The 27,653-nt window shown below is 57.5% G+C and overlaps 1 protein-coding gene across 1 annotated transcript in view; it reads right to left on the reverse strand.

Moving 5' to 3' along the window:
• Positions 1-2,614: 2,614 nt before the first annotated feature.
• Positions 2,615-27,653, reverse strand: part of LOC133355881 (zinc finger homeobox protein 3-like) — a 90,618-nt gene continuing 65,579 nt past the window's right edge. Inside the window, 10 exon segments of the mRNA XM_061573295.1 lie at positions 2,615-4,720; positions 4,722-5,304; positions 7,575-8,294; positions 8,297-8,547; positions 8,549-9,171; positions 9,173-13,533; positions 13,840-13,930; positions 19,273-19,461; positions 24,643-24,794; positions 25,681-25,767. Coding sequence (XP_061429279.1) covers positions 4,117-4,720; positions 4,722-5,304; positions 7,575-8,294; positions 8,297-8,547; positions 8,549-9,171; positions 9,173-13,533; positions 13,840-13,930; positions 19,273-19,461; positions 24,643-24,794; positions 25,681-25,767 — 7,661 coding nt within the window. The 3' untranslated portion in view covers positions 2,615-4,116.

Below are 27,653 nucleotides of genomic sequence, written 5' to 3' on the forward strand. Positions count from 1 at the left end.
GGTGACGTTGATAGTGGTGACGTTGATAGGGGCGACGGTGGTGGCGGTGACGTTGATAGGGGTGACGTTGATAGTGGTGACGTTGATAGGGGCAACGGTGGTAGCGGTGACGTTGATAGGGGTGACGTTGATAGTGGTGACGTTGATAGGGGCGACGGTGGTAGCGGTGACGTTGATAGGGGCGACGGTGGTAGCGGTGACGTTGATAGGGGCGACGGCGGTAGCGGTGACGTTGATAGGTGCGACGGCGGTAGCGGTGACGTTGATAGGGGCGACGGTGGTAGGGGTGACGTTGATAGGGGTGACGGCGGTAGCGGTGACGTTGATAGGGGCGACGGTGGTAGGGGTGACGTTGATAGGGGTGACGGTGGTAGCGGTGACGTTGATAGGGGTGACGTTAATCGGGGTGACTGCGGTAGCGGTGACGTTGATCGGGGCGACGGTGGTAGCGGTTATGGTGGCAGGGGTCACGTTGATCGAGGGGCGACGGTGGCGACGCTGGTAGCGGCCGCGCGCTCCGAAGCAGTCGCGGGAGCGGTGCCAAAGACAGCGGGGAGGGCTTAGCCGATGCGCAAAATCCTGGCAACTCGTCGCGACACAGCCTGCCGCGCTTCATGGCATTGAAGAGATAAAAGAAACGATGTGAAATTAAATAACGGTTAATAGTTATAAAAATGCGATTAAATGAGAACACATTTTAATGTTTCGTGCGCCACGGAATTTCGGCGGCGATGGATCGTCTATTATAAATGGTAACGACTGTTTTATTTTACAACAAAAAAAAACGCTAAAAATATGCGTACAGCGCCTGCATTTAAACAACGTGGTATATCGCAACTTATACAAGCAATTACTCATGCTGTGGCTATCTTAATTGTATTGCTGCAGTGATAAAAGAACGGGGGAGAGAGAATAAAAAGATATATATTTTTGTCTCAATGTTAATCGGGTTCCTCTTTTACACGTGAGTGGCGTAACAAAGTTTCAAAGTGTACGTGTGGCATCTGCACTTCATACGAAATAAAAAAAAAATGACAAAAACGAAGACGCCGGCGCGGCGATGAACGTGACACAGGTCTGCGATGGCGTGCACCGGGCGGGGGTCACGCGACGGCGTGAACGAACATCGATAAAATACTGCAAACGGGCGGGCGGGCGCTCATTGTTTTTGTATTTTAAAAGCTGATACTCTTGTGGGCCAGTCGGAGCCGCCCCAGTAACCTTCTTCCTGTGACTGTGTTCAAACAAAAATCCGTCGGAAGTTGTTCTTGGCTTTTTTTCTCTCTCTCTCTTTCTCTCCATCGAATAGTCCTTCCCACCGAGTTTTCTTTTGTCTTTCACGTTTGTCATCTTCTTTGGTTTCAGAGCGAGTGATTTGCAATTGCGTTGTATTTTTGTCATCATCGTATTCCTCTTTCCAACATCCTCCCACCCCTTCCCCACCCCCCCCCCCCCCCCCCACAATTCATTATTCTCCCCCCAAATTTGCTTTTTTTTTCGTCATTTTATATTTTTTTCTAACAATAATAATTCATATTGTCTATTATTATTTTAGTTTTCACCCCGCAAGTGTTCGTTTTATTTATTTATTATTTGGCGCCACAGTTTGCAACAACAACAAAAAGCTATGTGCTGCTCGAAGTACGCATCTAGGGAAAAAAGAAAAAATACGCAGCCGGATTCATCTCCCTCCCATCTCTCTCCTGTCTCCCGGCCGTGAGAAACCAAACGAAACGTCTTCCCCAACTCCCCCGGCATTTTCGGCGAATGCACTTGGCCAACGGCGATTTCCCGGCTCCGTAAAAAAAAGAATAATATTGTAATCAGGCTTCTGCTGCTGCCCCCCTCAACAGCACTCCTCCTCCTCTCCCACCACCATCACCCCCACCCCTTGCACGGGGGGGTAAAAAAAGAACTTCATTTAGCGTCAATCGGTAAGCGAAGTGGCTCTATGGTGCGCGCAGCCTCACACAATTCATAACGAAACTAATACCGATAATGATGATAATATAAGAATAAAGAATAAGTAAAAGAAGACGATGATGATAACGACGACGACGGTTATATAAATGGCACCATGACAAATGTTTTGAGGGGGGGGGGGGGGGGGAGCCATCAAAGTGGACCCCCACCACCACCACCACCCCCCCACAACCACCACCCCCCCCCCCCACCACCACCCCCCCCCACCACCACCCCCCCACCACCGGCTTAACGCGATAAAAGGGGAGGCGGGTTTCTTTCTTATTTTTTAAAACCCCGATGTTAAAGCAATTGACGAGCCGTAAAAAGAGAAAAACAAAGCGTCCATATCTGCGCATCGCCCTTCACGATCTTAAAACAGCGGCTTTGAAAGCCCGATCCCCCCCTCACCACACACACACACCCAGTTTCCCTCCTCGCACCGGAGCCCGAGGAGCGCTTAGCGCTACGACGGCAACGCGCGCGCGCGCACACGCGTGTAACATACATACATAACGAGACGTTCGCGACTGGCACCGACCTCATTTCATATTTGGTTCAGATTTGTTTTGTTAGCGACCCTCATAGAGACGGCTTAAACATCATCAACGGTCACCTCTCGGCACAGCAATACTGATCCTTCATTTCATGATTATTTTTTTTATTTTTTATCGACTTCCTACATTACATAGGTCTCTCCCCCTCCTTTTCATTTTATTAAACAAACCACGGATCTTTGGCAGAAAGCGCTGAACACGTGGAGATAGTGAGAAGAGTCATTGCTTTGTGGTTTTTAAACCGAGTTCAAACAACGACGGCGGAGACGAACGGCGAGTCAAACGCAAGGGAAGAGAAAATTAAAGAAACGATTTCTCGCACCCTTTTTTTCTTAGTTTAGTGCCGCCATGCCCTGTGCTTCAATAAAGCCACGCGACAGCCACAGCCTGCACAAAATATATATAATGTACACAACTGCACATGCCGCAGTGCGGCGTCATTCAAATACATACAAAGCAAAAGTTGGGCAGTTATACGTAAAACGTGATTCATAATAAAGTCATTTTTTTTGTTTTATCGTCAAAGTCATTTCTCTCTCTCGGTTTTTTTTTGTCGTTTCATTTTTTTGGTAGCAGGTGAGGAACGCAGAGAGGGGGAGAAAGACGAAGAGACGGACAGAGAGAGAAAGAGAGAGAGAGAGACGGGAGGGGGAGAAGAGTAGGGAGGACACGAGAAGTGTTTTTTTGTTTTGTGTCTCACGCCAAGGGGAAAGAAGGTGAGGTAGCAGACCAAGCAAAGCGTGTCCGAGGTAAGTGGCATAGCCCGACTGTCAAAGAAAGGAAGCTCTTTGGCATTCCGCTCCGACGAACCCATTGGCGTGGAAATCCTCGCCGACGAGCAGGAACCTTCACCAACTGCCGAGTGAGTCGTCAGTATCCGTAGGGGCGTCTAAGTTTCGTGACGTGCTCTCCAACGCTATCGTTTGCCGTTATTAGTATCGATTCGTCGTTTGCTCTTTGCGCCGAGTGTTTTTAGCTGTACGTTCTAAACGGGTCGGCGGTTCCGTTTTTGACGTCGTGCCCCCGACGTCGTTCGATCACTTGTGTTTCTCCCCTCCCGTAGATTTCGCGTCGTTCACAAGTCCGCTCGTCCACGTCGAGGTTTGCCGTCGCGGGCCGTGGTTCGTCCCGGCGAGGGTATTAATGCCCCTGCGAGCAGCGTCTCCTTCACTCCCTCCCCGTCGCGCGTTCACACGCCCGACGCGCCGCCCCCCCCACCCCGCCGCCATCCCTCCTCGCCCACGACCAAACATCCGACTCGCGAAAGGCGGGAGGGGGACACGGACGAAGATCAACGACGGGAATCGTTTCATCTCCATCGCCAACGCGCCCCAGTAGTTCAGGGCCCAAGGAAGATCGAACAATCGACTGACCGCCCCCCGCCCACCCTCCTCTTCCTTCATTGGCAAGAAAAAAAAGTGTGACTACATTCGGCGCTCGCTTCTCTCAAGGAGAACGCAGACGTTCCTTGCGCCAACAACAACAAAAACAGGAGAGTGAAGAGCAAAGCAACTCGGCGGCCGAGACGAAATGCGGTCACCGGGTCACCGGGTCAGACGCTCTTCGGCGGGGCAGACGAGGGGTCGCATTGTTGCGCCTAAGCGTCCGACGTCTTGCTCTCAGTCGTCTTGGCCACCTTGCTGGGCCGCGAGGCCTCCCCCTCCACCTCCATCCGCTCGTCCCCACGCCGCGCGTGATGGTTGCGCTGCCTCCGCCCGCCCTCCCGGCCGCCCTCCGACGGACTTGGCTGCTGCTGCTGCTGTTGCTGCTGCTGCTGGAGCTGGAGCTGCTGCTGCTCCTGCTGCTGCTGAAGCTGCTGCCCGCCTAGGACCTCCTGCAGCGCCTGCTGGTACTGGCGCTGCCACTGCATGAGGGCGGCGCTCGTGTTGGCACCGTAGCGCAGAGCGTCCGCGTTGCCGCCGCCGCCGCCGCCGCCGCCTCCTCCGAAGTACGCCAGCGGCAGCTGCGACGTGTAGTACGCGCCGTAGCCCGGCATCAGGTAGGGCAGGTACTGCCCAGCGAGGAGGGCGGCCGCCGTCGCCGCCGCATTGGCGTCCGCCGGTTCGGGGCCGGCGCCGCTGCTACCGCCGGCCGCGGCCTCGCCGAGCGACGAGCCCAGCGCCGCCGCGGCCGCCGCCGCCGCGGCCGCCGCCCTCTCTGCCGCCTTTTCCTTTTTGCTGGATTCAGAGCTCCTCTCCGACCTCTCCTTGCGGTCTCGGGGCTGGTGCTGCTGCTGCTGCTGGTGATGGTGGTGCTGCTGCTGCAGCTGCTGCTGTTGAAGCAGCAGCGACGACGACGACGTGGGAGACAGCTCCGACAGCGACGCCGACGCCATCTTCGCCGACAGCGGGAAAGCGTTGAGGGCGGTCGACTTGGACGAGGAAGGGGAGGGGGACGCGGCGGCGGCGTTCTTCGCCGAGCTGCCGCCGCCCGTCGGCGACGTCAGCGAAGACGACGACGGACCGTGCTTTGGCCGCGGCAACGTCGCCGGCGAGGAAGAAGAGGAGGTCGGCGTCACGAGCTTGGGTGGCGGCGCAGCGGCGTCGGGGAGCCGGCGTGACGAGGCGCACGGGGACCGGAGCGATGGCCGGGGGACCCGGGGCGGCGCCGACCCGGAGCCACGGCGAGGAGGACGAGGACGTGGACGCCGAGGTGACGGCGGTGGCGGCGGCGGTGCCGCCGGGCGCCGGCGCCTTGGGAGAGGTGGTGGCCGAGCGGACGAGCTTGGGGAGGCTCGCGGTCTTGGGCGCCGACTCGGACGCCGGCGATGACTTTGCCGGGACGGCTGCGGCAAGGGGCGAAGGGAGAAGACGGAGACAAGTGAGAGGAGCGGCGAGGGCACGGGTGACCGCGGCAGCAGCGGCATGAGTCATAACAGCAGCAGCAACAACAACAGCAGCGGCAACAGCAGCAACAACAACAGCAGCAGCAACAACAACAGCAGCAGCAACAGCAGCAACAACAACAACAGCAGCGGCAGCAGCAGCAACAGCAGCAGCAATAGCAGCAACAACAACAGCAGCGGCAGCAGCAACAACAACAGCAGCAGCAAATTGCAGCAACAACAACAACAGCAGCGGCAGCAGCAACAACAACAGCAGCAGCAGCAACAGCAGCAACAACAACAGCAGCAACAACAGCAACAACAATAACAGCAGCAGCAACAGCAGCAACAACAACAGCAGCGGCAGCAGCAACAACAACAGCAGCAGCAAATTGCAGCAATAACAACAACAGCAGCGGCAGCAGCAACAACAACAGCAGCAGCAGCAACAGCAGCAACAACAACAACAGCAGCAGCAACAGCAGCAACAATAACAGCAGCAGCAACTGCAGCAACAACAACAACAGCAGCGGCAGCAGAAGCAATAAGAGCAACTGCAACTATTGCCTCAAAATTGCCCGAGTGTATCATGTGTTCGTGCCAGGAATGGTCCACCGGGAGGCAACGTGACGTGGGTTTAACAGATAGTAGTAGTAGTAGGCTCTTGCGACCAATATTATCCATAATTAAAGTTTTTTTTGGATTAGATCGCGTAAATATGAATGCGTCGCTAAACCCGCCACGGCCAATTGTAAGGTTTGTCACGTAAACAAAACGTGCCAATTAGTTGCTGGTTCAGCAACACCGGTGTGTTGGAGAGTAAACCCACAACATTTACAATTCTAGTTCGACGTTACGCCGGTAATTACAACAACCAGCCTCGCGTAAATACAAACGTGTCAGTTGCCGTGATCCAACCAAAGAAACCTTTGCTGATAACGCGACGGGGCGCAAGGCCCTTTGGCACATGTCAGCCGTTTGACCGCCACGATTTTGTAACTCCCCCACCACCACCACCACCCCCCACGATTTTTGTTACGCCGGTCGCGCGACCAGCGTCGCGAAGTCACGAGAGCAGCGTGTGACGACGATGACGACGACCCTTGGGCCGACGGGAGAACAGCCCGCCGCCGAAAAATCCGCAGAGAGCTCCCTCCCCCGCCTAGACCCCTCCTTCAAGCGAGCCTCTCTCCGCTGCTGGTATGTGCGGGGTAGCCGACCACGGCGAGGGGCCAGGAGGAGGGGCCAGGGGGAGGAGCGACTGCCGGCGGGAGGGCGGCACCTCAATTAGAATCGGACTGGAGGAATCCGATGAGCTACGAAGCTCTTTTTCGCAGGTGTCCGTACGCGTCGTCGCCTCTCGCCTGCCATCGCGCGCAAACTCACCCCTTCACGGTGCGCCCGTAACGTAGCGCAGACGGGTCAACGGTACACGTTGATTTGTTATTCAAAGTAAGCATTTGTATAAATAACCCAAAGGGCAATGGATACCCATAGTCATTTATATGCATTCATTAATCACTCCACTCCTCGCAAGAAGAGCGCACAAGGGGTTGTCGTCACATCTATGCCTCGATTTCTTGAACGAAACTGGAGGACTTCTCCACAAGTCTGACCGTCGGTCTGATGAAGCTGGTTATAATTACCGGCGAAACGTCGTACTCAGATTGTAAATGTTGTGGCTTGGCTCTCCAACACACCGGTGATGCTGTAACGAATTGCTGTACTAGTGATGAATTGGCACGTTCTGTTTACGTGACAACCCTTACTAATTGGCTGTATCGTGTGGTGGCGGGTTTAATGACATATATATTTACGCGATCTAACCCAAAAAACCTGTATTATGGATGATGTTGCTCGCGAAAGCCTACGTGTTAAACTAAGAGTACGTGTTTTATATGCTCCATTTCAAGTTAATCTTTGCTCAGCCAGGTGGGAACCCTAGAGACCAGTCTCATTTGCAAGACTGAGTAACCTGGGTAACCAAAACGAGAAATAGAAAACGCCGCACAACAACCACTCCCCCACACGTTCCAAAAGTTGGACATTAGTCTTAATTTGATTTCACCGGTAAAGCGTCGTGGGACGCCCGCAAATTGATGCGTAGTGCACTACGCAAAAACCGAGCAGCGGCTGACTGACGTACCCAGGATGTGCCCAGGCAGCGCTACGCGCAGACGACTCCGGCAGAAATTACCAAAAGACGTCGTCGCCAAATAACGCAAACCTACCGGACGCTGCCATCTCCTGCCCGCTCACGGCAAAGGGGAGCACGCCGGCATTCACCGCCACCTCTGTCTCCCCGCCGCCGCCATCGGCCGGCGCCTGCTTGGGCCGGATCTCGGGCAGGTGCGGGCCGGCGGTCGGCAGGCACAGCCTCTTGGCCTTCTCGCGCGTCTCCTTCTCCGCCTCCATCTGCTGGCGGAAGCCCTCGCGTAGGCGTGCGATGTGCTGCAGCGAGAACACGTGCTCCTGCACCGACAGCTTGGCGCTGTAGCGCACGCAGCACAGGCCGCACGCCGTCTTGGGCCCGCTGTCCGACCCGGGCGAGCCCACGACGGGCGAGGTGGCGCCGGTCGGCGTGGTTGGGCCGCCGGAGCCGCCGCCGCCGCCGCCGGCAGCCGGCGAGGCGGAATCCGGCACGTTGCGCTGGGCCTTCTTCTCCTTGGCGCGCGCATTCTGGAACCAGATCTGCACGACGCGCTTCTCCAGGCCGATCTCCTTGCCCAGCGAGCTGCACTCGTGCACCGAGGGCGTGCGCCACTCGCCGTAGCAGGCGCGCATCACCGCCAGCTGCATGCTGCTGATGTGCGTGCGCCGCCGCCGCCCGCTGGGGTGGTCGCCCGAGCCCCAGTCGCCGCCGCCGCCCGACACGGGGCTCAGCGAGCAGGGGTCCTCCGACGCGCCCTCCGACGACTCCTCGACGCGCGACACGCCGCCGTGCTTCGCTTCCGACGCCGACGGGAGGGCCGCCAGCGCCGCCGCCGCCGCCGCCTGCGGCCGCGGCGGCCGCCTCCGCCTGCCGTGGCGCGAGGAGGGGGAGCGGCGGGAGGCGAGGCGGGCGGCCGCCTCTCCGCGCCGGTGGCCGACGCGGCGGCCGGGACGGCCGGGTTCTCGATGTCGGCGATGATGCCCTCCACCTTCAGCATGGACGGGCTGAGCTGCGGCGGCGGGGAGTAGGTGCCGCGGTGGCCCGACGGCGCCTTCGACGCCGCGACCGCCGTCGCCGTCGCCTGTCGCCGCGGCTGCGGCAGCCGTCTCGTCGGGCGGCGAGGCCAGGCTGCCGTTGTCGGGTGCCGGTGGCGCCGCCGCCGCCGCCGTCGACTCGGCGCCGTGCTGCGTCTGCACGTGATCGTCCAGCAGGGCCTGGTCCTTGAACAGGATGTGGCAGAAGGGGCAACGGCGCTTAAGGAGGGGCCGCCACTGTCCGTGAGGCGCCGACGGCTGGGCGTGGGCGGCGGTGGAGGGCTGCGGCAGCGGCGCCGCCGCCTTGGGCTCGCCGCGCACGCTCTGGAACCAGGCCTGCAGGAGCGCGTGCCTCTTGGCCGACTCGTCCTCCGACGCCTGACCCGGCTGCACGGCGTCCAGGGAGTACTTCTGGTACAGCGTCTTGAGTTCCTCCAGCGACAGCGACGTGTTGGGGAACTTCACCCGCTCCAGCTCGTCCGAGCCGGCAGCCTTCGCCGTCAGGTCCACGCCGTCGAGCGGGGCTTGCGCGGCCGCCGCCGCCACCGCCACCGGCTGCGTCGCTGCCCTCACCGGGTGCTTGTCGCTCCGCGCCAGCTGCTTTCCCTCCGACGCCAGCTGCTTTCCCTCCGACGCCAGGCTCTGCAGCTTGAGCAGGTGGCAACGCTGGTGCTCCTGCCAGCGCTCGAAGTTGACGAAGCTCAGCTTGCACGAGTCGCACTGGTAAGCGCCGGCGGTGGCCGCCGCGAGCGCCGCCGCGGACGCCGCCCCGGGGGCCTCTGACTTGGGCCTCTTGTCGGTCCTCGGCTCGGGCCTGCGATCGCCGCCCTCGGCCGCCGCCGCCGCCGTGGCCGCCTCCTCCACGCGCTCCGTCTTGATCTTGGTCTTGATCACCACCTCCTTGGCACCGTCTCTCTTCGACGACGGCACGCACGCCGCCCCCATCCCCGCCGCGGCCGTCCCCACCGCCGCGGCCGCCGGCGCCTGGATGGACGGCAGCAGCATGGGCCCGAGCGCCGATGCGTTCTGCGCGCTCAGGATCTGCATCAGCCGCTCGCCGGCAACATCCGCCCTCTCCTCGCACTTCAGGGAGCCCTTCCTGTGCGTCGCCGCCGCCGCCGCCTGCTCGCCGCCCTTGTCCTTGGCCGCGTCGCCGCCCGAGCCGTGCCTCTGCGTGGCTCCCGCCGTCTGCGACAACGACGACGGCGGAAAGCGGCGGAGGAGGCGGCGGCGGCGGCTGCAGCCCTGGTGGCGGCGGCGAACCCTGGCCGGCGCTTCCGGGCTGCCCGTCCGAGTGGCGCCGCGCCTTCTGCCGCATGTGCTGGAACCAGTACTTGAGGGCGACGCGCGGGTGGTTGAGGTACGTCGACAGCTGCTGTAGTTCCTTGTCCTTGGGGTAGGGGTTGGCGTTGAAGCAGTGCATGAGCACGCGCAGCTGCTCGTCCGAAAAGCGCGTCCGGTTCAGCTGCTTCGACTTCTGGTCCAGCGCCTCGGCCGACGCCAGGTGCTCCGACTCCGCGGCGGCGACCGCGGCGGCGGCGGCGGCCGCGGCCGCCGAGATGTCCACGGCCGCCACCGCCGCCAGCGCCGCCGCCGACGACACCGTCGTCGCGGTCGACGACGACGACGCCGACGCCGCGGGCGACTCGGCTTTCACCGAGTCGAGCCGGGCCCAGCCGCGGTCGCCCGAGCCCGAGTCGCGCCAGTCCGAGTCCTTGCCGAGCTCACGCTGCTTGCGGTAGCGCTGCCGCGCGTTCTGGAACCACAGCACGATGGTGCACGCCGGGAGGCCCAGCAGGCCGGACAGCCGCTTGATCTCGTCCTCCTTCGGGTAGGCGTTGAGCTGAAAAGACTCGCGCATGGCGCGCACCTGGTAGTCCTTGAACGTGGTGCGCTTCGAGCGCTTGTACGGCGCCGGCTCCTCCGACTTGGAGGAGCCCGACGATTCGAGGGCGCTGTCGTCGAGAAGGGCCTCGCTCTTGCACACCGCGACGCCCGGCGGCTCGGCCCGGGGCGTCTCCCGGCCCCTCGAGTTGGTGCCGCCCCCCCCGCCGCCACTCTCCGCCCGCGGTGTGCCGCCTGTCTTATCCGCCTTCTGACTTCGCCTCTCTGTCGCTGGCTGCTGCTGCTGTTGCTGCTGTTGCTGCTGTAGCTGCTGCTGTTGCTGCTGGTGCTGCTGTTGGTGCTGTTGGTGCTGTTGCTGCTGCTGCTGCTGGTGCTGATGGTGATGTGGTGTGGATTTTGACAGATGCTCGCTTCTGTTCGAGTGTTCGAGTTTCTTCACCTCTCGCGCGTGCGGCGAGTCCGCCGCCGCGTCCCTGTCGCCCGACCTCGCCTTCGTCCTGGTTTCTTGAGCGGAGCTCCCAGAACGCTTTCCCTCCAAACGCGCCGGCCCATTGGGATCGGCGTGACGATGCTGCTGCTGCTGGTGCTGGTGGTGGTGTTGGTGGTGCTGGTGATGTTGTTGCTGTTGCTGCTGCTGTTGCTGCTGCTGCTGTTGCTTTTGGAGCTTCGTGAGATCGAGTGGTGCGAGCGGTTCTGGAGCGAGCGAAAACTGCTGCAAAAGCTGCTGGGGAAGTGTTGCGAACGGCACCTGCAGCATCAGGTGAGCGAACGCCGCCATGTCCATGCCCGCCACAGACTCGTGCTGCTGCTGCTGCGCTGCCTGCTGCGCTGCCTGCTGCGCTGCCTGTTGAGCTGCCTGTTGCGCTGCCTGTTGCTGCTGCTGCTGATGATGATGATGCTGCTGCTGTTGCATAACCATGGTAGTCGACGACACCATCGTGGAAGACGGCGCCGTCACCGGAACTGCAGCGTTCCCAGCGGCGGACTCGGCCGTGCGGCCCTGCTTGGCCTCGCCCTGCTGCCCGCCGCTCGCCGGCACCGCCTGCGACGACGACGACACCGCGGCTGGCGTCGTCGCCGGCGGCGGCTGCGGCGGCGGCTCGGGCGCTCGCTGCTCAACGGCGCTCACCGGCACCTCCTCGAGCGGGTAGATGCGGTCGTAGACCTCGCGGTAGCGCTTGGCGTACTTGGCGAGCTCGTCGAAGGGCAGGATCTGCTTGTGCGCGTGCTCCTGGTGGCACTTCAGGATGAGCGCGTTGGAGAAGAGGCGCCGGCACGCGCCGCACTCCAGCTTGTCGCCGATGCTGCGCTCCCGGGTGTCGCCGTGCCGAGGCGGCCGCTTGCGCCCCTCGATGAACTGCACCACCAGCTCGAAGCCGACATTCGCGAGCAGCGCCTTCGACGCGTTGCCCGTGTAGCCGAAGGGGACGCGTGCCGGCAGCAGGCCGTCCTCTCCGCCGGCGCCGCTCTTCCACGTGGCGCCAGCCTCGTTTGATGCTTTGCCCGCGTCCGTGGGTTCGGGCACCACGCCGGAGGCGGTGGGGGCGGCGCCGGTCCTCCTCGACGCCTCGTCCGTGCCGGGGTCGCTCGTCGTATCCGGCACCAGCTTGTATTTTTCTGTTGCCGCCGCCGCTGCAACTACCGCCTTGTGGCTGTGTTCGGCCGCTTGCCCGACCGACGGCTGCTTTTGCGACGGAGCCTCCGCACGGCCGGTCGACGGGGACAGCGCGGACGCCTGCGCCGCGCCGCCACCGCCACCGCCGCCGCCACCGCCACCGCCGCTTCCGCTCGCCATCGTCGGGCTGAACTGGAACTCGAGCCCCGGGTAGTAGTACTGCAGCAAGAGCTGCTGCTGCTGCTGGTACTGCACGAGCGCCTCGGGCGACAGCAGCAGGTGCGAGAAGTATGCCTGCTGCAGCAGCTGCTGCTGCAGCATGGCCGCCTGCTGCAGCTCCTGCTGCGTCTGCACCTGGGCCTGCAGCCAGGCCTGAGCCTGGGCCTCCGCCTCGGCCTGGGCGTGAGCCTCGGCCTCGGCTTTGAGCCGCGAGCTCGACGGCTCGGGCCACGCGTCCTGGCGGGCGTGCGGGTCGCCGCCCCCACGCGACGACTTCGACGAGCGGCCCTGCGAGAATTCCTGCGACGTCGACTGGTGCTGCTGTTGCTGCTGCTGTTGTTGCTGCTGCTGTTGTTGCTGCTGCTGCTGTTGTTGTTGTTGTTGTTGCTGCTGCTGTTGCTGCTGTTGCTGTTGTTGCTGCTGCTGTTGTTGCTGCTGCTGCTGTTGTTGCTGCTGCTGCAGCTGCTGTTGGTAGTGGTGGTACTGAAGCTGCTGACTCACGCGCTCCGTTTTCCTCTTGGCGTCCGACTCGCGAGGCTTCCTCGACTTGAGCGAAAGGTCCATCACCTCAACGACGTCCTGATCGTCGCCGTACCCCGGCAAGCGGCCGCCGCCCTCCCTGGCCGAGTGCCGCCCCTCCTGCTTCACGACGGCGGCTAGGGGTGCCGGCGGCGGTGGTGCTGCCGCCAGCGCCGCCGCGTCGCCTTGCGCGCCGTCGCCGGCCGACTCGGCCGCCGCCTTCTTCACCTTGTGGAGGTGCGACACCGAGTTGAGGTGGCAGTCGAGGATGCTCTGCTGCGTGAACGACTCGACGCACACGTTGCACTTGTACGGCCGCGCCGGGTCCAGGAACTTCATGAGCAGCACCTGCGAGCTCTTGTGCACCTCCCCGGGGCTGCGCCGCCGCTCCACGCCGTTCTCGGCGGCGCCCGCGGCGCCGGCGCTGCCGGCGCGCACCACGCGGCACGGCAGCCCCGCGTCGCTCGCCTGCGCCTGCCGGTACACCTCCGGGTGGCACGCCTGCAGGTGCGAGCGCAGCGAAGCGAACGTGCGAAAGGTGCCCTGCGCGCACAACGTGCACAGGATCTTGTCGCGTTTGTCGACGGCGCCGCCGCCGAAGACGATGCCGACGCCGCCGCCGCCGCCGAGGTCGCCGAGCTCCGGCGGTGCCGGCGGGGAAGGAGATGGAGACGGGGAGGGGCCGTGCCTCTCGCCGCCGCACGGCGCCCGCTGCTGGGAGCTGCCGCCGGAGCCAGCGTCGCCGCTGAGACGATCGCCGAGGGTCTGGACGGGCTCCGGCGCCGTCGTGCAGCCTCGCTCAGAGTCTGCGATTCCGCAGGTGACACCGGATGAGAGTTAAGCCATGCGTGTATATATTTTTCCCCGTGATATTTTTTATATTTTTAAAACGTTCATTATCTTTCTGCTAATTTCCTCGCATCGCCCGACAAGTTTGTAATTCCCTCCAAACGGTCTCTTCCTTTTTCAAGGTCTCAATTCGGAACATGTATATTCACTCTTATAATCCATCACATCCTCAACAGCGCTGTTTGCGGCTGCCCGCTTGGCATTCTGCGCCTGCGAACATTCACGGTCAATATACATACTGAACAAAAATGTGGCACACGTACCACGAGAGGATGGTGTCTTGCCGTCGGCCACACTCGCCTCGCACGGATTTGTGGGAGTGGAGTCTGTTGAGGACGTCTCAGCCATAGACAGCTGCAGAGCGCAAGCAAAGAGACACGCACACACGCACACACACACGCAGATCTCCTGTTTAGACAAGCAGTGGTGCTGTTTGCGAGCACTTATCAAGGTCGGCGCAGCACACGAGGGCGCGGCCAACAGCACGCCCCGCCGTTGATGGTCGCTTAAGGCTGAGCTGACCTAGAGGAGAGAGATCTACGGGATGGGTTCAAACATTCGCCACTTATCGTCGTTCGTGAGCGGGGATCGGGTCGCCAGGTTTGTCGCCCCAGTGCGCGAACACGGACGCCCGCACACTCGCGCGCGCACACAGACACCGAACACAAACGCGCACACAGACACGCGTAGCGCAGTGCCACCGCGCGTTAATGCTCGCCGTCAATTAACAACTCCGGCAGGTTGAGCGCTCGCTTACAGTCACCGGCGGTTTTCACCCCCCCCCCTTCGCCACCTCTGCCAGCGAATGGTTCGGCACGCACCGCAACCCTCCGCGGCAATTTATCCCCGAGGTTTCGCTGATTACGCGAGGCCTCGTTAGGGCCAACGACGCATCCCCGGCACGTGTGGGTACGGGGCGACTTCGTCGATAATTAGCGCGGACGCGCGGCGGCCCTGCAGGTGCTGCCGTAGCGGCGGGCGCAGCTGCAAAATAAAAACTACAGCGACAGGCGGAAGGTGGCAATGTAAAGGAAACTAAAGGTGCATCTCTCCCCCACCCCTTCCTTTCTCCCACCCCCCTTTCCCCCCGCCGCCTCCTTCTCCCTGCTCCCTCTATCCTACCTCGCCTGGTGTGCAGGAGGTCGTGGGTTCGATCCCGACCCTGACGCCTGCTGCTGTATATTTGGAGTTTGAGTGTCTCTCTCTCATCATCATCACGGTGGCTAGGATAAGTTAACTACCTCGCCTGGTGTACAGGAGGTCGTGGGTTCGATCCCGACCCTGACGCCTATATATTTGGAGTTTGCGTGTCTCTCTCTCTCCCCGTGGTCGCGTGGAATTTTTATTCGGGTCCTCCGGTTTTTCCCTCCACATTTAGAATCAACGTGCACGCGTTCAGAGCATTTGGCAGCTGTACATTTCCACGTGGTGATGATGATGAGCCACTTCGTCGAGCTATCGATTGTGTGGCCAGGTCGTTTCTGAAAAATGGCTATATACCGTAGCTCAGTGGGCCTTCCCTGTTCAAATAAAAGTTTCGTATCTTCCCCACATAAAAGTACGGATAGTCGCTCGTGGTCCGAACTTGGGTGGTTCAGGGAGCCCATTCTCCTCCCCTTCTCTAAACCCAGGAGTTCAGGGACCCTTTGTCCACGGAGTTTCTGTACCCCCTTCTCCCCACGTAGCGGTGTGTGCTCTGCACCGCGCCTCTCATTGAAATACAATAAAACAACAAGATGCACGCGTGCAGAGTCCACATCAGCTGTGGGTAGCGCTGGGCAAAAAAACTCACTTTGTAAATTGAAATACAGACATTGTCGTCGTCCTCATCATAACCGCCAGCCGTGGTCTATCCCAACCCACCCCCACCCTCCCCCGCAAGCCACCGCCAACTCTCGCGGTCTCGTGATGAAAGAACCCGTACGTCCGTCCGTCCGTCCGCGAGACAATCCTGACCGCTCCCAACTCCGCGGCGGACGTCACCTCCGTCGGCAGTGCCGCCCTCGTCGGCAGTGCCGCCCTCGTCGGCAGTGCCGCCCTCGTCGGCGGTGCCGCCCTCCGCCCACCGTCGTCGCCGTCCCCTTCGAGCCACGGCGCGCGGCCTGCCCAAGGCCACTCGCAAACTTTTTCCCGACGGTCCAGACGGTCCCCAATCCCCCGTATCTCCCGAGACTTTGGGGGGAGGAGACCTTTAATCCAGCAGTGCAATTGATTGCGGCTGATACCGATGATGGTGATGATGATGCTGAAGAGTTGATAAGAAAGAGAAAAGGCTTTACCCTCGCTTCTGAAAGATAAATTAATACCTCAGTGGGCTTTGCCTGGTAGGATGGGGATGGTTTCGTGTTGTGTCTGTGTTTGTGTGATTTGTTTACCTTTCATGTACTCTGCACTCCTACCGTGTTTTCGTTCTGTTTGTTGTGGTAACGTTCTTAACCCGTCTCTACTGGACATCTGTGAAGAGGAACTTTATAGCTCATTGGATTCCTCCAGTATAAATATTCTGATTCCGAATAATTACAGGGAGGTATAAGATGTTCAAACACCAAACAGACACCTATGATGACAAGTCATCAGGTCTGCATTCACCGCACATGCTTGCGGTAAAACATGCTTTGATAATCTACGCACTGCCCTTGAAACGGATTGGCCTGCAGCGCCAGAGACGGCGGCTTTTTACGGCTTTGTCTCGCCGGTGCGCTATCGAGCAAAAGGCGAACACAGTACAAGGACAATGCAAACGCCACAGCATTAATACGCTCGGGTTAAGCAGTTATATCTACGGGATCCTATTTGCTAGCATCAAGCATTTTACTTTCTTTTGTTCATCATCTTGACACCGGCAAAAAGAAAATGCCCCAAAGATAGAAGAAGAGTCTTTGGTTTTGTCTGTGGGGATGTTCGCTTACCGCGAACTCGGATTGGCAACGGGGCCGGGCGCTTTACTCGCGACGCCTCTCCTGAAAATTAGATTTCCCGTTTTCCTTCAGAATCTGAACATCAAAAGTCACCTCTGCCCACCCCCCCCCCCCCCCCACCACTGCCGCCGTGTGCCAAAATCTTCCTCCTCCCGCCTCCGCGGGTTTTTTTCAGCGCCCCACAATCACGCCGCTAATGACGAACAAGAAGCAGGCAAGTGCGTCGGCTCCCAAGAAATAATGAACCGATTTTATCCAATTAAGAGGCACTCAAACGTTCCGACTTAATGGGCCCATATTTTCTTCCGGATAAAGATGAAAGGAATGCGAGCGAGACGGCGAGAATCTTAAACAGGCGGGCAAATAGCGGGCAGCGGCCGGCGGCGAGAGAGAGAGCGAAATAAAAATAAAACTACAGCACCTAACGGAAAAATAATTAAGCTTCGCGAAGGAAAACACAATTAAGCATCTTTCTAATTTATTCCGGCAAATACGCCAATTAGCTAATTACCGCGCGTTAACAATGCATAATGTGTGTACTCGCTCACGGCGCGTGCGGGGCAAAGTGACCAGCATCCCCCCCCCCCCCCCCCCCCCCGTTCGTTCTCTGCGCAGGGGGAAATTGTCCCTGGCTAAGGATGATCGCTAATTGGCTACGAGGTTGGGCCGTTCTGTGCGGGGCTCTCTCTCCGCTTCCCGTGGCGGCCGACGTCTCGGGACGTTGAGCGTCGCCGTCGACGGAACAGGCGGAGCGGGGCCGCCGCCACCGCCGCCACCACCTCGCGTTGCTATTGCCGGATCACCGACGGGGCAAAGTCGTCGTGGTTGCGCGCTAGCGAGCGGGCGAGCGGTCACAAGAGCGGCGGACGGAAAGATGTCGCTGCGGCCGCGTGGGGTTTCGCGGTCGCGCCGAATAGTCGAGACTCGCCGCCCCCCACCCCCCCCCCCCGCTCATCGGCACGACGTCCCGACGGTTTTCGCTCCGTCATGTGGCCGGGAGCGAAACGCCGGACGTAGTTTTGGCAACACGGTGCCTTCTTTCGGAATAGCCAAGACCGCATCTACGCACTGAAAGTTGCGCTCTCAATCTTGCCCTGCTTGAGTTTTCGTTCGTTAGTTTAGTTTATGTTCATTTGATCATTTAGCTTTTTTTTATTCTTATTCCTCTGGGTGTCCATGCACGTGTTTATACATTCACCATGCGCTGCGTTGCGAAACTCTTCTCGGCGCTATTGAATTCCGTCACACGTTCTCTGGTGCAGGCCAACTTGCAAGCGGCTGTCACGTTCAATTCACGTGAAGGTCAGCGACAGGGAAGCCTCAACCAAGTGTTGATCTCCAATTCGAATATCGGCATCACGTTACTGAGATACGGCAATCACCCCCGTGCAAGAGCAACGGTCCGCTGAAGCCGCGATCACGTAACTACTTCTGATATCGCATTAAGATACCTCGAATACTCTGTGGGTCTTTCGGTAAAAGTCACGTAGATAGAAAAATAACAGATCACGACGTTTCGATCGCAACACAGGCGATCGTCCTCAGGTGAGAGAGCGAAAGCTACTGAAAGAAGGTCTTATATAGAGGGCGGGGAGACAAGCATGTCAATGATGCATCTGTGGCAGATCGAGGAGGACATCCAGCCTGTCAATACAAAGACAGCCAGTGGGTTTGCAAAGTACCTTTGTTTTGGAAAAATTTAGAATTTTTTGTCCAGACGAAGGTACTATGCAAACCCACTATCATCAAAGATCTGTCCATGAAGCCATCCAGATATATAAACACAGACAGATTCAACCGAGAAGATGGGTAACAAATTGCGCAATCATTGGAAGGACGTGATTAACCAGGTAAAGTCTGAACCTACTGAGATGTTTCCATCCTTCCTGCCGATGTTAGCGGACTCTCTTGAGTTGCATCACGAGGTTGGATGTCTTTGTATTGACAGGCTTGATGTCCTACTCGATCTGCCACCGAAGCATCATTGACATGCTAATCCCCCCGCCCTCTTAACCTGAGGCTGCACCCATCTCAGGCCTATACAAGACCTTGTTTCAGTAGATTTCTCTCTCTCTCTCTCTCACCTGAAGACGATTGCCTGTGTTGCGATCGAAACGTCGTGATCTATTATTTTTTTTTATCTACGTGACTTTACCGAAAGACCCAAAGAGTATGAATTCCTGCAGTCACGAAAGCTTTAAATCAAGATTCATACCTCGAATACACACCCAGGGGTGCCGCACTCTCCCACCCACCCTGTTATGTAATCGTAAAATATCCGGTGTGTGCCTGTCAAAGCAATATTGTTTACCTCCCAGACCTGCGCTCCCTACATTCACCACCCCGCACTGACCAGCGTTGGCAAAACAACCTCAAGCAACAGACAAATCTCAAGCACAGTCTCCAGCGTGTGTTGCCCGCACGGCGTGGAGATAATCTAAAGCCAGCAGCGGTAAGACAGAAAGGCTGTCCTGCTCACGGCTGCCATCATCGTCGCCATCATCGTCGCCATCATCGTCGCCATCATCGTCGCCATCATCGTCACCATCGTCACGACTCCTAGCGGCTGCTACACCACGTGTGGCGAGTGACTCTCTCCACTCTGGCCACTTCCCCCCCTGCACAGTTCCCCATCCGCCACGGCCTCTAACCACACGCCGATCCCAGCGGACGCTCGCCTGACCGCTGGCTCGCCCGACCGCTGGCTCACCCGCCACCCTCCCTCCTGCCCGCTCGCCCGCCCGCCCGCCCGCCCAATCAGCCGGCTCGCTTTCTCACCGCGGCGATGATGCCGGCGATGCAGCCGCGTGCGACGCTGTGCTTGCGCGACAGGTGTGCCTCCAGGCGGCTCTCGCTGCCCAGCGAGTCCTGGCACAGGGGACATCTCAGCGACCTCGCTTCCGCGGGCCCGGCCACTACCGCCACCGCCGCTACCGTCACTGGAGCCTCCTTGCTGTCGCCGTCAACCTGCGGAGAGGGAAGGTAAAGATAAAGCAACGGTGCTGGTAAGAAAAGAAAGAAAACTTTATTGTCTTCAAGGCTGGGATACTTCATTATAACCGATTAACCACACTTGATTAAACTTCTATTTCCTTGTGCAGTCATTGGTGACACTGAGCCGAGACCATCAGCTCTACTACCTTGAGAACCCAGCTTCACTACGGGCAGTTGACACCGAGGAGCGCAGCAGTAGGAACTCGGCATCATCCGACCTCTGAATCACGCGGTCGCCTCCGCAAATGTTTTTTTTCCCACCGAATTAACGTCGGCACTTGAGAAGCCACGGGCGTCCAAGCCCCGCTGTTCAATCTCTGGAACTCGGGTGCCCGGCTCTCCGAGTGACACGGCCAATGCATCTGAGGGGGCATTCCAAACGCAGATTCTGAGCCCAGGAAGTCGGCACCGGGAGACACGGCTAATATCTACCGCTAAACCCCCGAGTGCCTGTGGGCACGGCGCCAAGGAGATTGCTCGGTCACGAGATGGATTTCAGAGTTCATCTGCACCTGGCATAAATGGCCACGGTGGCATCAGCGCCACTTTAATCACCCCCCGTATCTTTTAGTCACACTTTGCCAACACGAGGCTTAAAGAGCCTTTACACTCCATCAGGCCGTCTGTATAACTCCGTCGGGGCCGTCTGTAACGGGGAGGCTGTGGGACGCGCGATAACTCCCCTAAGTGCGATCCATTCAGAACCGCGGACCAAAAGAAAACGCGGAGCCAACAGAGCAATTCCCCGTTGCGGAATCGCTCGTCCTACAAACTCAGGAGACGGACGGGCGCTGGAAAGCGTTACGTAAAAACCCTTGCGTACGCGCGACCATCGCCAAAAGTTGTTTACTCGACGTCGTCTGCTTGGCAAGCGAGCGTCCCGCAGGGGGGCCAAATTTGGTTTCCAGCCCCCCGTGTGAAAGGCGACTGAAGGGAGCAGCCCTGCCACGTGTCGCTTGCGCCACCAGCTGCCGGAAGGAGGGCCTCTTGCCAGAGGGAGCGCTGCTGCAGACGGGGTGTTTGGCCTACTCTTCCGCGCTGGTCAGACGTCTTGGGAAGGGGGGGGTTGGGGAGTACCCACACTTTACGCCACCACACGTAAACCCACCAGGTGATTTTAACGGCCTCGCCGGGTGATGGAGTCGAACCGGATTGCGTGCTGACCGTTACACTGCAGCAGTGCCGGATTAGAATGTTGCGTTCGGCACGGGAAGCCTCAAGTCGCTGGCACGTTTCGTTTTACCGTCGTAACAAAAAAAAAAATCGCACAAATGGTCGATGACATATAGTGGCTGTCTAAAATATTCTCGTGGGGGGGGGGGCGGTTGGGGGGAAGGTGGGGGGGCCTCCCCCCACCGCCCCCTCCCGGTTTGTCTCTCCACACCGCCTTTGTGTTTGCATTTATCTCTAACATCGACCAGGTGGCTCGCACGTTCCATTGCCCGCCAGAGACGTATTTTTCTAATGAATATAGATTCACGTTCGAAGCGAACACGAGATATATATATTACAGAGAAAAAAAACACCGCGCACTTCCACAACATGTTTAGAGTTTAAGCGGAGCGCCGGCATTTGGGAAAATCACGAATTCTGCCATCGTCTCCGCCGTCGGGGCAGGCCGCGGCCGTAGCTTTTCATTACCGTTCGCGAGAGCGCGGTCGCACGCACGGAGCACACGCACGCACGCACGGGCACGCGTCCACGCGCCCATGTATTTTTTACCTCCACTCTTAGCCGAATATGCGCGCGACGACAGCGACAAAGAGCGGCTGCTCGTGAAATGATTTGCACATTTTTATTCGAATTAAAAGCGCTCTCATTTATTACTTATTGATTCCGGAGCCGAATGTCCCAGTTATATTCTAATTGCACATTTTAAACGGCGCTCGTCGTTCGGGGCCCCCTAATGATGCATTAACCTTCCTGCCTTCCGACTTATTTAATTTCACCGGGCAGGCGGGCAGACACGACGAGACAGATACAGCCAACCCCCACCACCACCACCACCACCCCCCCCCCCCCCCCACATCAGACAACGCTGCCCGACAAAAGACAGCAAGGGCTGGGGAGTGGTGGCGCAGTGATCAGTGCCGCCAACGCCACAGCGCTAAAACCCCGGCGGTGACCACAGTTTGATTCACAGTAGGGGGGGGGGCCTTTTCTTCAAATCTAGAATGGGGGGGCATTTGTCCAGCATTAGAGTGACAGAAAGCGGTAAGTTAATCATATTATTGTTATTAGATTACCATATTCTTATTTTAACTCACATTGCAACTGGAGGTCCCTATCACGTGGCCCTGCGTGGCTCCGAGATATTCCGTTACGTTATGGGCGTACTATGAATATCAATAATTATTGTTATCAGTGGTAACGGGTGGCTGCAGCGATATTGCTAAGGCTGCCAATGTTAGCGGAAACTGTGATTCAAGACCGAAACAGGAGGATGTCTCCACAACTCTGGCTGTCGCCTGATGATGCTGGTTGTAATTACCGTCAAAATGTCACGGTACTCTTAATTGTAAATGTGGGTTTACTCTCCAACAGCACGCAACCGGCGTGCTGTGCTAGTAACAGATTGGCACGTTTAGTTTACGTGACAAACCTTACTAATTGGCTGTGTCGGGTGGTGGCGGGTTTAACTACACATTTATATATTCACGCGATCTAACCCAAAAAAACCTCTATTATGGATACTATTGGCCACGAAAGCCCTACTACCGCTACAACTACTGCGTGTTAAACTAAACTGTGATTGCTCGCTTGACTGGGCGCTCCAGACTCCTGCATGTAAACCGCTCGGTAATTGGCTGCGAACGCCTTCATATATAGAGGACCGCAGAACTTGGTGAGGAGGGGCGGAGAATTTGGCGCCGACTCAGCGCCTGGGCCTTCCCCGCTCGCTCGCCTGTGGATATTCCGGGGATGCCTCCTTGTGATCGAATGCTCCGTCACAAGATGAAATGATCATTTTTATCACATTGTCACCAATAGGAGGTATTTTTAAGTGATTTTTTTTACCTTTCCTCTCTACCTTGCGCTCCGATTGTTTGTCGCTGTAACGTTCTGACCCAGCGCCCCTACCTGGACATCCATGGAAAAAGAGCTGATCGGATACCTCCAGGATAAATAAAATATTCTGATGCCAATTATTCATGGTGCAGTGCGCTAACCTCTGTGCCACCGTTCCCCGTTTCCCCGGTCCCCTCTTAGTGTGGGTTGCGTTGACATAAAAATACAAATGATGTCACCGCTAAGACTGCGCTCTGGGGCGCAGGTGCACGCGGAAGCTCCTGGAAACGACCAATTAAGACTAATTGCTGCCGCTGTCTACAGGCATGTACAGACTCACTGCCCCCCCCGCCTGTGAAGGGATAATAGTCAACACAGGGGAAGGTCACGATTTGCTTCAAGGATCGACTATTGTCTGTACCGTCGAGTCTGCTTTGTCCGTCTCCCCCGGTGCGGCCCGTACCGTCCGGTCCGTGCCGCTTGCCCCGTTTGCAGGCACTTAACGGCGGACGCGGCAATCAAAGCGCCATCGATCGAAATCTTTCCTTAGGCTTCCCTCCGCGCTCAACTCCACTGCCAGATTTGTCCGTCGTCCGGGCAGAAACCGGCGCGCCGTCGAACGTCCGCGACGGATCCGAGTGCGGCGGCGGCGGCGGCGGCGGCGATGGCTGCGTGTCATCCCCCCCCCCCCCCGTCTCATGGCGAGTGACCGCGTGGCGACGAGAGGGCGCGGAGAGAGACGGAATAAACCCGTCGCAGGGCGACGAAGGAAATGATCCCACGCCAGACACCCGCCGTCTGGTGCGATCCGCCGGACGCTTTCATCGCCGACTAATTAAGATTCCCCTTTGTAGATGGGCGCTCGCCTCTACACACTCCACTTATCCATCAGGAACCGATGAAATTATTTGAAGCCGCTTTAAAAGGAAATTTAATTTAATGTCTACCCTCCCCCCCCACCAAACCCGACTGCCACCCACCCCACCCCTGCCGCTCTCTGCCCTCCCCCCCGTTCAATCTGCCACTCTGCGCATGTTTTTTTTTACATGATCCCAACTCGTTTCCATGGCTCGTTATATCCCGCAGGACCCTGAGAGATGGCAGGACAGCTTAGGGAGGCCACTGTTCAGCAGCGGATAGATCACGGCTGCTGATCATCTCGGTGATGATGAACTCGTGCGCCTCAACGGCTCTGTCTGCGACAACTGAACCTTATGGCGGGACCCCGGGGTCTCGAATAAACGCGAGTAAAAAAAATATATATATCGTATTTAATTTACTTATTTTTGGCGACTCCGTCCCACCGATCATGTAAACGCCGCGACCCACCAGAAATCAAACCTCTCGTTCTTCACCAAGCACCCATCGTTGCCAAAATTTCCGTAGTCACAAACAAAAATTTGATTAGCGCATCGTGTAGAGTTCGTCGAGAGGAATAGATTGCCGCGTCGTTCACCTTCAACGGACATTAAATGACGTCGCAACGCAGTTCACGCGAGAGCCCCCGGGGGCTTATGGGACCCCGGGGTCCCGCCATAAGGTTCAAGTACCGTGTGGTGGAATGGTGGCGACGGGGTTAGCGCGCGCCGCACTATGAACACGGCGGCCCGAGTTTTATTCCGGGCCATGACTAGAAGCAGTGGAGACTGACATCTAAACCGACCAGCATGGTGAAGTATGGTCAAACAACCCCCACGACCGACGTGCCATCGGCAGGCCTTTATCCAGCGGTCGATTGACACCGCTTGGATGAATGCCTAGAGGTCCAGAGAACCAGGTGAATGGCTGACAAAGGACTAAAATAAAACGTTATCGGTGCAGAGGCTCCCCCACAGGGCAGCGCACGGGAGGGCACGTGGCACGGTTAGGCGCCAGCTATCGTAGTGCGCGGGTCGTGTCGCTACGGTTCTCTGCGGTGAGTTCAATGTCTCGGAAAACGACGGCGCCACGCCTCTCGAAATAAAATGAACGCCAAGCCGCTCGCGCGTTCCGAGGGTCGGGGTGAACGGGACACCCCACCCCGCAACTTGCAGCCGTCTCGGAACGGGAAAGGGGTCATAAAGGTTCAGCGTCGTCGGCGCTCGAGGTCGATACGTCGGCTGCGCCGGCGCGACCGCCGAGCGCAAGCCCCGCGGGTTTCGTCACCTGCACGAGCCTCCCCTCGCCGTTCTGCGACGCCCTCGGCCTCTTGGTGGGTAGCGCCGCGTCGGACGGAGGGCTGCCCCTGCCTCCCTCCAGCAAGCGCTTGGCTCGGCTTAGCTGCTGGTGCTGCCGCTGGGACGCGAGGTCACTGGCCCCTGCAAGGAGAGAGAGAGACGTCACGGGGAGACGAGGCGGCAAACTCAGGAGGTTTCAAGTTGAAGTCGCTTAACCGGATGAGGAACTCAAAGAGACCCGGGACGAGTCTCATCTTCAAGAGCGGCCCGGGTCACCAAAATGACAGAAGCAATCACGCGAAAAGCTCCGCACACAAACTAATAAGCAGCGAAGGAGCTCGAAAGTGGAGATATAAATTGGGGCAAAGATGACCAAGTAAAAGAATAAAATCGGGCAAATGGTGTACAAACGAATCAGCGTTGCACGAAATAAAATTCCTTGCAACAAAAGATTGCTCGGAAAAATTACTTGGGGTAACGAACGGCGGAAAAAATCGCAAGGAGACGACACAGAACGCTGGAAGTTCGCAGAAGAATCGCGGGGCGGCGATGCGGTCACCCTTCGGTTTAAAATCCACTCCTGAGATCACGACACAGCACGCCGAGATCAGCACGCAGCAATCCATGACTGACAATTCACACCGATTAAATATTCAGCTTCGGGAGGCCTTAACCTAGCAGTGGATAGATGCCAGCCCATCACGACGACGATGAAAAGCGAATGCCAAGTTTGGACCCAACGGGGGCCAAACAATCATAGACAAATTGACACAGAACAAACGAGAAACAATTTACCACCAAGAGCAAATAAGTTTACATCGTGACAAATCATCCAAGTGCGGGGAGAGCAGAGCGATGGGTTATCCCGTGCGCGCGTCGTTAAGAGGCTCGCTATTTAGGGTTCCGTTCAAATATTACCGTTACATATATATATTTTTTTTCACCGCAACCAAATGGGGCTGTGGGCTGCACGGAAAACCAAGGCGAGTCTAAAATAAAAAATAAAATAATAAACACGTGTTCTCACCGCCGTCTGGCAGACTCCCCACGTCGGCATGGTGCAGCTGGCCAGACAGGGCGCCTGGCGTGACGTCCGCGCGCTGCTGCGAATCGTCTGCAAATGCAACACACGGGCAGGCACGGGTGGAGTTCGAAAAATTAAAACACGTATACAAAAATGCAAATCAATGTAAATAATATGAAAAATGCAACAATAAAACAAATTCCGTACATCCGCACAATTAAAATTTGAAGACCACCGATTTCTTTTTTTTTCCGGTACGCTCGGAGTATCTGCAATAACAGGCAGCGACGGCGAGCGCGCGCATTTATACGGCGCTCCCCCACTCCTTCCCCCCCCCGATCGCGTTTGGAGAATGGCGAGCAGACTGGAAGATTTGTAAATCTGGGATGCGATGTCACAGGTGATTCCAAGCGCGGTTGAGCACGAATTGAAAAGTGCAATAACGCAAATGGATTTCTTCTCGCACAAAAAAAACCGGGCCGGGGATCGGCGTAAGATGTCACGGCACTTGGCAGCCTCGCGGAATTAACTATGCCTCCGAGTTAGCTTCATGCATTAATGCGCGCGTCGCGCCGTGCACTTTCGCAGCCCTGCAGGCGAAATTCATATTCACAACGCCGCCGCCGCTGCCACCACAGCGACCGTGGCACGTCCTCCGCAATATTGCTTTTGCCGTTTAAAAAATATGCAAAAAGATGCGTGTTATTTTTTATTAACCTCGAGCGATTCAAAACAAATGAACGTTGTTTTTGCGGGCGTGTAAAAGAACGAACGCGCACCCACGCGATTTTGTTCATTTTCTCCAAACCGCCGCGTGCTTTTGATTTAATAATTGGCTAACTTCCTTACTTAAGCAAACGAGAGAAACGCGTGCGTCCGAGCGGACGAACGTCGCGTAGGTGGAGCGACGAGATCGCCGGTTCAAGTGCACGAGTGACACGGGCGGACGGTGGAGGCACTGGGCCGTGATGGGATGATGATGGCGTGTGGAGGGCCTTCATCCAAGCGGTGGACAGACAATGGCTGATGACGACGATGACGATTGGCTGCGTTGACTCGACAGCCGACGTGAGATGTGAAGATGCGATGGCATTTGCCGCAAAACATTCGGGGACAGGGAAGGGCATCCGCGGTTGAACGGAGCGCAGTGTGGCGACGGTGCGAATTATCACGTCCCTTGCTTTGACAAACAATGTGCCTGTAGGAGACACAGTACAGCAAGTAGGTGTGGGCCAATGTTCTCCCCCTTTGGATGGGGGACTGCCTGGGAGTGACAGTTGTTATAAGGCCCCACACGCACGCACGCACGCGCACACGCACCCGCGCACACACACACACGCACTGGTGTTGTTGACAAATCTGCCGAGTCTCTGCGACCGTGTGCAGAGCCAATTGAAAGAATTTCTTACGCAGGTGAACTCCGTTTGTGACTGGCGATGAGTTTGCTGTTGAGTTGGGTCAGGCAGATTGATTTGCAGGCAGAGAGAGGGTGGCGTGGCGAGGGAGTCCAAAGCCCAGTCAAAGATGATTGAACCAAAAAACCAACACATTAAATGTAAGAATAGCCCATACCCATTTCTGGTAATTAAACGGGCATTAAAGATGTTCAAACACAAAAATAGGTATACCTACTGCAAGGCATCACGTCTGCATTAACCTCACATAATTGTGTCAAAAGATGAAAACAAACATGAAAACAAACATGCTCTGATAATAATTATATTTGCATCGTCTTTGAAACCGATCGGCCTTCACCAGAGACCGCCTTCTTCACGGCATCGTCTCACCAGTCTTACACCAAAGAACAGCGGCAAAAGGCGAACAAGTGCGTGTGGTTAATGCAGCACTTGATTCCTTGAAAAAAGTATATCTATTTGGTGTTTGACCATCGTCACACCTCCTGTTTTATTGCCAGAAAAGGGAAAACCTATTCTTATTTGTTGGTAATTTTGATACTGGCGAAAAAGACACATTAA

The sequence above is a fragment of the Lethenteron reissneri genome, chromosome 52 (assembly GCF_015708825.2).
Source record: "Lethenteron reissneri isolate LAM-NWPU_2019-01 chromosome 52, ASM1570882v1, whole genome shotgun sequence".
Classification (NCBI taxonomy): domain Eukaryota; kingdom Metazoa; phylum Chordata; class Hyperoartia; order Petromyzontiformes; family Petromyzontidae; genus Lethenteron; species Lethenteron reissneri.